At 34.9% G+C, this 10,217-nt stretch overlaps 1 protein-coding gene across 1 annotated transcript; it reads left to right on the top strand.

The window, feature by feature from the left end:
* Window positions 1-1,051: 1,051 nt before the first annotated feature.
* On the top strand, window positions 1,052-6,632 carry LOC143541557 (protein SPA1-RELATED 2-like). The gene is made up of 9 exons (XM_077034352.1): window positions 1,052-1,112; window positions 1,616-1,807; window positions 2,135-3,116; window positions 3,200-3,357; window positions 4,237-4,897; window positions 4,965-5,111; window positions 5,807-6,124; window positions 6,211-6,270; window positions 6,342-6,632. Exons 2-9 carry the CDS (start codon window positions 1,755-1,757, stop codon window positions 6,531-6,533), a joined length of 2,571 nt encoding a protein of 856 aa, XP_076890467.1. The 5' UTR covers window positions 1,052-1,112; window positions 1,616-1,754; the 3' UTR covers window positions 6,534-6,632.
* The last annotated feature ends 3,585 nt before the right edge of the window (window positions 6,633-10,217 follow it).

The following is a 10,217-nucleotide window of genomic DNA, read 5'->3' as shown; positions in this document are numbered from 1 at the left end:
CTTAAGGTACTACACAAACTCGAGTCGAGCTTAGGCTCGTTTAAGGTTTTTTTAAAAATATATAAAAATAACAAAAAAAACATATATTAATTCATTAATAAATAGTTAACAAGCCATGCCGGAGTTTGAAAAAATAACTCATAAGCCGAGTTTAGCCTTGTATGAGAAGCTCATTAGTGTCGAGCCTTAACAAACGTTGTGCATTTCTAAATTTTCCTACTTTTGAACTTCTTTTTATTAATTTTACACTGGACAACGAACTCAAGTCAAGCTTTGACCCAATTAAGGCACTACAAAAGCTTGAGCTGAGCTTAGGCCCGTTTAAGTTCTTTTTTTTTCAAAACATATAAAAATAATTAAAAGAATATATAAATTCATTACTAAACAATTAACAAGCTGAGCTCGGCCGTGATAAAACAACTCACGAACCGATCTCAAGCTTCAATAAAGGTCAATCTCTGGCTTGTTTACACCATATAAAAGGACTAAAAATGCAACCAGAAGAGTAAATAATAAAACCCGAGGGACTGGGTTTCATAATTCAGTCGGTGAAAAACAAACAATTTCAAAATCCTGACGACGATAATATGATGGTCACCAGAAACTGATTCGATCAAGCAAGCATCAAACATAATAATAATAAAACGCATAACGCACCGTTAAATTAATTTATACTTTTTCTCCCTAGGGTTTCACTTCGCTCTGAGGTATCAAACTTACATCAATCAATCAATCAACTTCGATTGATTTCGAGTTCATCGCATTGCTTACGTAACATACGTTTCAATTCTGATCACAATTTTATTACATTTTGTTAGTTTTTGATTGATTGCAGTTCGAGATCGTAGAACGGTTTGATTTGGATGAATTTTGCGGTTAATTAACTGAATGTGTGAATTCAATAGTTTTGATTAGGTTTTTTGTTACTATAGGATTTCGTTATGTGTAAGTTTCAGTTATTTTTTATTTGATTTGATTTTGTTTATGATTAGGATTAGGATTTGAGGCTTAACTTCATAACTGAAATCAAAGTTGTTAATATTGTATATTACTAGAAGCTTGTGTTGATGCTGACTCGAGGTAGTTCGCAATAGCAGAACGTTTTGATTTACGTGAATGTTGTGGTGAATGAATTGAATGTGTGAATTCAATTGTTTTTTATTAGGTTTTTTTTGTTACTTTAGGATTTGAATTGGTTTTTGTAAGTTCGTTATGTGTAATTTTCGGTTATTGTTGTTTGATTTGATTTTGTTTATGATTAGGATTTTAGGCTTAACTTGAAATCAAAGTTGTTAATGTTGTACGGATTACTTGAAGCTTCTGTTGATGCTGATTGTGTAAAGGTTAACATTGGTAGAATGAATTCGAGGTGGAATATTACTATGTTAGTTGCAGTTCGGGATAGTAGAACGTTTTACTTTAGATGAATTTGTGGTGAATTAGCTGAATGTACGAACTCAATAGTCTTTGATTAAAAATTAGTGTCAATTTTAGAATTTCGTATTGCGTCGGATTAGGCTTTCTGTTACTTTGGAATTCAAATTTGTTTTTTTGTAAGTTCTTATGCATCATTTGCCCACAACTGAAATCAAAGGTGTGGCATGTGTCATTGAAGTTTAATTTTTGTTTGGTTAACTAGAACTAGCTATACGGAGGCTGAGATGAAATTGGTGCTAAAATGATGGATTCTGTGTTATGATATGCTGGGAAGTATGCACATGATGTAGTGAAGTGGTTCGGTTTTGCTTGTGTTGATGCTGACTGTGCAAAGGTTAACATTGGTGGAACGGACTCGAGGTAGATATCAATGGTAATTTCTAAACTTGCTTCGTTTTTTTGTCATGCGCTTGTAATGCATTTAATGTTATTATAAACTTTATCTATGTTGCTTGTTATACGAGATCTTATTAGAGGGCGTTGATGTGAAGCTAAACTAGTTATTGCAATTTTTTAAAACACGTCTGAGTGATTGAAAACACTCTTCCACTTAATCAGATTTCATGTTTGCATCCATGTTTATAACATCTCAAATGAAGAAACTTTAAAATTTGTTAACTATTTGAACATGTGCCCTTAAAATCTTGTTACTTTTTCTGTGATGGTGGCTAACCAATCACAAGCTGTTTGTTACTTTTCAGGATCTGAATGAAGTGATGGATAGTGAAGTGAATGCAGTAGAAGATACAAATATTCCAGTTAACAAACCTGGCCAATCAAATGTTTTGGATGATGAAAACAATGACCGGGTCGGTAAATCAAGCCATGCGTGTACCAGCACTCGTTGTACCGATAATCCAGGGGCCTCGGTTCAAGAATTAACCACTACAAACTACAGCAGCGGGAAATTAGAAATGATCAATGCATCAAATATTAAAGAAGTAACTAAAGACACCAGTACGCCAAACCCTAGTGTCTGGCAATATTCAGATGCTAACTTCTCAGAGTTTATTGACAAAATACAGGAAAACGAAAGTCAAAGTCAAAACGAAAAAACTGAGAATTCACCACAGGATGAAAAGCAACCATCTCATGGAGGTATCCGAACAAAGATTCTTTCAAAATCTGGTTTTTCCCAGTTTTTTGTGAAGAACACATTAAATGGCAAAGGGGTCGTTTTCAAAGGTCCAGCTCAAGGTGGTGTTAATATCCGCGGTCAAAGCGATACCATTTCCCCTCCTGTTGCTAGTCCCAACCCGAGGCCTATTGTTGCTTCCAACAACAATAATAATGCGAGTTTAAGAGAATGGTTGACGGCTCGCAGAAATAAAGTTGATAAATCTATAAGCTTATTTATATTTAAACAAATATTAGATTTTGTAGATTCGTCACATTCTCGAGGTGTTGCTATACAAATGTTAAGACCATCTGGCTTTGAGTTATCACCTTCAAACCATGTGTTGTACCTCGGTTCACTTGCTAACAAAGAACTCATAGAAACCAACAAAAAGAGAAGACACGAGGACAATAGTTACTCATTTGCTAGGTGGCAACAGTTCCCGAATCAAGTATCTAGTGATCTATCAGAAGAACAGTGGTATGCGGGTCCCGAGGATGATATTCGGAGGTGTTCTACATTTTCTTCAAATATATACTCTTTGGGAGTTCTTCTATTTGAGGTGTGAATGAACTTTCATTTATTGTTCACTCGTTTTCCTTCTTGTTTTCAACTTTCAGAAATACATTTTTCGATGTTTTATAGCTTCTCGGGTCGTTTGAATCGGGAAGAGAACATGCGGATGCAATGATGAATTTACGTCAAAGGATTCTTCCACCTCGTTTCCTTTCTGAAAATTCTAAGGAAGCTGGATATTGTCTTTGGTTGCTTCATCCGGATGCATCTGCACGACCAACGACCAGGTAATGATGTTTTTTGTATTTAATTGCTGTTTTTAATAAATTTATGGCGTCAGCTAATAAAGTTATTCTATTTTAGTAACAATATAATATTTTGAATGAAATCATTTATTTCACATCATTTCTTGAGTTTACCTGTTAGAGATAAAACATAGCCTGAATCGACCTGTTGATAAATAAATAGATCTTTCAGATATATTCTAGTCAATTTATATAATAAACAGAACTATGTTATATTATTGGTTTCGACTAGTGGTGTGCATGGGTCGGTTGTGGGCAAATTTGAACCAAAAACTGAAATTCCAGTTTTTGAGTTTTTGAAAACTGTTCTGGTTTCCGTCTTTTCGGTTTCCGGTTTGTGTTCGTTTTTTTTTTCGGTTTTGTCATTTGGGGTTGAAACTTTTGGGGAAAAAAATAGCCCAAAATATGAATTTTGGCCATCTTTTTTGTTAATTAATACCTAATTGATTATTGTACATTTGTGCTAAAATATTCGGGTTACGATATCTATTAATTTCTTATAAATTAATTAAAATTCAAAATAAAAAATGAAAATCTATTTAATTCGATTTTGTTCGGTATATCCAGTTTTAATTATATGCAAAACCAAGACCGAACTAAAAGTACGGGTTTCACGAAAATATAAAACCCAAGTGTTGGTTTTTGTTTGGGTTCGGTTTGGTTTTTCCGGTTTTAGATAGTTTTTCCGGATTCATGCACACCCCTATAATCACACGCATGCATACTATGATTTCATTTATTATAACTATCTTTGCATTGATTTATAGCAGGTGTTTGTAAGTGGAATGCCATTGGATAATTATTAATTGTTCTTATATTTTATGTTTGTTTTTACCTAAAATCCATGATTTTATTTACCAGAGATATCTTAAAATCCAAGCTTGTAAGTGGAATAGAAGAAATATCAACAAACAAATTATTATCATCCATTGTTCAAGAGGACACCGAATCCGAACTATTGTTACATTTTCTCACATCATTAAAAGAGCAAAAAGAGAAACATGCCACCAAATTGGTTGAAGATATTAACTGCGTAGAATCCGATATCTCAGAGATCGAATCAAGACGTGCAAGTATTTCAACATTTAAAACAAACGCAACATCATCATCAAGTTTAACGAAAACCAGCCTAAGCAATCTTGAAAATGCGTACTTCTCGGTTAGATCTGGCATCAAGGTTTCTGAGAAGCCGTTAGATCGACTCAGGGAATTTTTTGATGGTTTTTGCAAATATGCTCGGTATAGCAAGTTTGAAGTTTGTGGTAATTTAAAGAAGGGTGATTTTAGTAGCTCCGAAAATCTTATATGTTCTCTTGGCTTTGATCGGGACGAGGATTATATAGCAACTGCTGGCGTGTCGAAAAAGATTAAAGTCTATGATTTTCATATGTTATTGGATAATTCGGTTGATATTCATTATCCCGCTATTGAGATGTCGAATAAATCGAAGCTTACCTGCATTTGTTGGAATAGCTATATAAAAAATTATCTTGCTTCTACTGATCATGATGGTGCAGTTAAGGTGTGTTTACTTATGATTTTAATTTTTTTTTTTAATAAATGTTGTCTAATTTAATGTATGATTTTAGTTATGGGACGTAGGAAGTGGTGAAGCGGTTTCTCATCATGTTGAGCATGAAAGGCGAGCATGGTCGGTTGACTTTTCTCATGTGGACCCCACAAAGTTTGCGAGTGGAAGTGATGATTGTTATGTCAAACTTTGGAGCATTAATGAGGCAAGCTTGCTCTTTCCGTTATAGCATTATCAATTTTAAATAAATAGATTCTTAGTATTGGATGCATTTTTCTGGAGGCTTGTAAACGAGCCAATTCAGTAAACAGTGCGTTAACCGTTCAGTAGGAAGTTTGTTTACTGATAAAGGAACAAACATGAGCAAATTTTTTTGTTCATATTGTTGAATGAACGAACATGAACACATTTTCCGTTTGTTCATTTATGTTTGTTAGTTTACGTTAATTTCGCAGTTTACTTTTGTTAATATACTCATTTAAACCTTTTAGGCTCAACGCATTGGTTTTCATACTACGTTCGTTAATTTCAGCTCAGTTATATTTGTTCATCTATGCTCAGTTTTGTTTCTTCGTTTATGTTTGTGGACCATTCGCTTATATTTTTAATGAACACCAACATGTTCATTTTCTTACCGAACGCACTCGGCCAAGAAAACTTGCTTGTTTAATTGTTCGTGTTCAGTTAAACGAACGAACAAGAACATGCTCCAATTCGTGTTCATTCGGTTCCTTTACAAGCCTAACTTTTTGAAAGTGATTACATGCATGATATTAAATACTCTAAATTAGATAATCAGCTGTAACAAAACGAGTTGTTGAAAACACTTAAGATTATTTTACGATTTGATTTTGTGCATATAAGATTTAATAATTTTAGTGAAATTTATTTGAAATGCAGAAGAAGAGCTTGACAACGATAAAAACCAATGCGAATGTCTGTTGTGTTCAGTTTTCTCCTTATTCTGCTCATTTACTGTGTTTCGGGTCTGCCGATAATCGGACGTATTGTTATGATCTTAGAAACGTTTCCAGACCGTTGTCTATATTGGTGGGCCATGACAGAACTGTTAGTACTGTGAAGTTTTTGAATTCTGAAACCCTAGTTTCTGCATCCACTGACAGTACGCTAAAGCTTTGGGATTTAAAGAAAACCAATTATGGTACTTTATCAACCAATGCATGTGTGTTAACGTTTAAAGGACACACAAACGAGAAGGTTCGTTTTTGAACTTAGCTTTTGATTAATGAAATCATAATATTGGATTTACTATTTATTCTAATATGGAAATCACATATTTACAGAATTTTGTCGGTTTATCTGTCGCCAATGGGTACATTGCATGCGGTTCAGAAACAAACAAGGTACGCTTCAGTTTGAAACATATTAATCAACTTCTGACTTTCAAATGTCAAACATAGACTTGTTTGTGCAGGTGTTTGCTTATTATAGATCACTGCCCATGCCAATTGCATCTCACAAATTTGGGTCGGTAGATCCCGTTTATGGCAAAGAAATCGACGATGGACGTAACCATTTTGTTTCAAGTGTGTGCTGGCGGCAGAAGTCGGACATGGTGGTTGCCGCCAACTCCAGTGGCTGCCTGAAGTTGTTGAAGATGGTGTGAGCCGTTTGAAAGTCAAGTGTATAGTGGCTGAGAATAAAGGGAACTCCCAGTTCTGATATGGTGCTGATACATTGAGACGGGCCGAGAATTTTGCAGTTTTTTCTTTTCTTTTCTTTTTTTTGCTGGAAACTATAGAGTGGTTGATTGTGCAGTTTTTTTATGAAGTTTGCCAAGTAGAGTTTACAAATGTTAGGTATGGTAGATGGTTACAGGTATACCTGGATAGTTTAATACCGAAAAGATTATGTTTAGCTTTTGATGTATGGTTGGCGTTCATCTGAAATATGCATATCTAGGTGGTGGGTTGGTGTTAATTAGGCTGAAACCGAACGATGAACAGAAAACTAAGGGAACGATGAACAGAAAACTAAGGGACTGTCACACCCCGACCAAGACGGAAACGTCGGGGCGCAGCCGATTGCTCATCGCACACGACACTATTAAGTGACAATATTTAATCAACTCATTTAAATTCATAAAAACACAAAGAGTCACATAACTTATTCATACAATAACCGAATTCAAATCATAGTAAATAATATATTGTTCGTTTTGCTAATATCATAATAGTCTTGATAACGTTTTTTCTTCAAGTCCTCGAGTCAACCTAAAGTCAAACCTGTAACATTACATAAATAGAATTTGTCAACACAAAGGTTGGTAAGCAATTTCATAGTTTTGAACAATAGATATATGATATGAAATTCCACAACTTGTATACAAAACAATAAATAATAGCAACAATTTAGATAAATGAAATCGTTAATAAGAATACATTAACGACACCTTTCTATAAAGGGATGCCAAATATACTCGGATTTTGTATGAAATCGTTAATAAGAATACATTAACCACACATTTCTATAAGGGGATGCCAGATATACTCGGATTTTGTGAATCAACCATCCAAAAGCGGTAAACACATTAGCACTTAAGCATATAAGCATATAACACCAAATCGAGCATTTATTTAAGTAAAGTATACAATAAAGTTTGTGGTTTAAGACTCAAGTATAAATCATTTGGATTTGAATAAGTTTGCAATGTCACCCCCAAAATATAAAAGAGTGAAAACGGGGGATGAAAGTACTCACGTTCAAGTAATAAACTTGAAAGATTTGATGATTTGGAGATTAACCAGAACGATGAGTTTAACGAACGAAGCCTAAAGTAGAAGAAGTCTTGTATTAGAAAAGTTGTCTTGGAAGTCTTTAAATGAAAATAAATGATAAGAAATGTAAACAATTTAAAGTTTAAGGTTTAAAATTTAAATATTTAAGAAATTATAATAACAGTCCTTTAAAAATGTAAGTTTGCTCGAAACCGGGTTAAAGTATCTAGCCCTTAATTTTACTCAACCTATGTTAAGTAATAAGGTGGGTAAAAATGCAAGAAAGCAAGTCCCTTTATAATATAGATACTAAAACGGGTTTTAACGAGTGTTCGGGTGGTCGGTTCGGGTCTTGGTGACTTGACCAAACCCAAAGTCAACTTTCCCAAAATAATAAATATATGAGATAACTCAATAAATCTTCAAGAGACTTAACCAAGTATGTAGTTCTATTGTTTTAGAACTAACAACGTCCGTTAAGCGAGTGTTCGGTTTAATCGGTCCAAACTTTGTTATAAGATCAAGTTGGATTCAACATTCCGAGTACTTTGTGAAAATAATTAAAATCAGTTTATAAAGTACTTTTAAAGAAATATATAAGCTTTAATGGTTAAAAACACACTTGTGTGTCTTAAGCGAGTAAACTTGGTTTAGTTCGGTTTGGTTCGGGTTTTATCTTGGAATAAGGCCAAGAATGGTTACCACATGTCCAAACATCATAGAACTTGTAAAATAATTTATAAATAATAATACCAAAGTTTTACATACAAAAAGTCAACAACAAAGTCTTTAAACGAAAGTTCGGTTTCCGATTCGGATCTTGTTTCGGGATAAGACCGAGGTTAGATTCTACAAACCCATAACCATGGAACTAATTAAAATGATTTTAGAAACTCAAATCTTACATAAAACATGTTTATACAACTATTTAAACAAACTAGTAAACAAGAGTTCGGCTTCCGGTTTGGAGCTATTTACGGAATAACCGAGGCTAGTCTCTACAAACCCATAACCATGGAACTCAAAATGTAAAATATAACTACGATGAGCAGAAGTTAAACAAGTATAACAAGTTAGATGGTTAGATGCGGAAAATATATAATCAAGGACTACTACAAGTCCTCCATGTAGCTTTGTCTTATGGGGACACTTAACCGACCGAGACCGGAGAAATGTCCGCCGAAGGTACAAAGGGTGCTATTATATGTATGTTGTATAACAATCTTCAAGTATTAATAAGTGTTAACAAGTTAATTATAATGTAAGACTATGGTCAGTTTGACTTTGGAAAGTCAAACTGCCAAAAAATATGAAGAACACCTTTGAATGCTTAAGGATTAGGAGAGAAAGAGATGAATGAGCAAGGATTAATGAAGGGGATAGGGGTGTATATATAGGGTGGGTTGAAAGGGTCAAACATGGGGTTAAATATCAAGGTTTGCATGCAAAAGGGGGGTCAAGACAAGTCACAAAACAACATAAAAAAAAAGGAGATGAAGCTGCTGGTCTGCTTTGGTCTGCTGCTGGTTCGCTGCGAGTCGGTTCGTGTCCGGAAGTTCGTTTTTGATGTATTTTGAGAGTTTTAAGTCCGTTTTCGAATCCGTAAAAGGGGGTTTTCAAATTAGACAAGCGGGAATGTTTTAGTAACATAAAATCCAATATTTTATATATTTGAAATGTTCGGGATATAAATCGGGCCGGTTTACAACATAAAAACAAATACAAAATAAATACAATTTGACCCGAAATCGAGGGATGTCACAGTATCCCCTACTTTCGGAAATTTCATCCCGAAATTATGATGATGATGATGATGAGGCAAATAGATATGGATACTTCTCTTTCATTGCGTCTTTTCGTTCCAATGTAAACTCTGCGCCACGCCATGATTCCCATCGAACGTTAACTAACCGGATGCGACTACGTTTGGTTTTCTTTTCGTTTCGGTCCACGATTTCGACAGGTCTTTCAACCATGATCATCGTTTCATCGACATGTACTTCGTCGAGAGGTATATGGAGATTACCTTCGGCTAAGCACTTTTTGAGATTCGAAACATGAAAAGTTGGATGAACACCGGTAAGCTCTTCCGGTAATTCGAGTCGATAAGCCACCTTTCCAAACCTTTCAAGAATTTTAAAAGGACCAACGAATCGAGGAGCTAGTTTTCCCTTTTTTTCCAAAACGAACTACCCCCTTCCAAGGAGATACTTTGAGAAGGACAAGGTCGTCAACATTAAACTCGATAGGTTTCCATTGTTTGTCGGCGTAACTCTTTTGACGACTTCTAGCAGCCAGAAGATTTTTACGGATTTGATCGATACGGTCAGTGGTTTCTTGAACCAGTTCGGGACCAGTGATTTGAGCTTCACCGATCTCGTTCCAACAAATTGGGGAACGACATTTACAACCGTTGAGGGCTTCGAAGGGAGCCATGCCAATGCTAGAGTGGAAACTATTATTGTAAGAAAACTCAATAAAAGGGATGTGGGAATCCCAATTTCCACCGAAATCAAGAACACACGCTCGTAGCATATCCTCGAGTGTTTGAATCGTACGTTCGGATTGTCCGT

This window comes from Bidens hawaiensis, unplaced genomic scaffold, assembly GCF_021521415.1.
Source record: "Bidens hawaiensis isolate Kalapana, Puna unplaced genomic scaffold, B.hawaiensis_p1.1 tig00012613_1, whole genome shotgun sequence".
Classification (NCBI taxonomy): Eukaryota; Viridiplantae; Streptophyta; class Magnoliopsida; order Asterales; family Asteraceae; genus Bidens; species Bidens hawaiensis.
The sequence above is the reverse complement of the archived record's forward strand: the minus strand, read 5'-3'. Positions and strand labels throughout refer to the sequence as shown.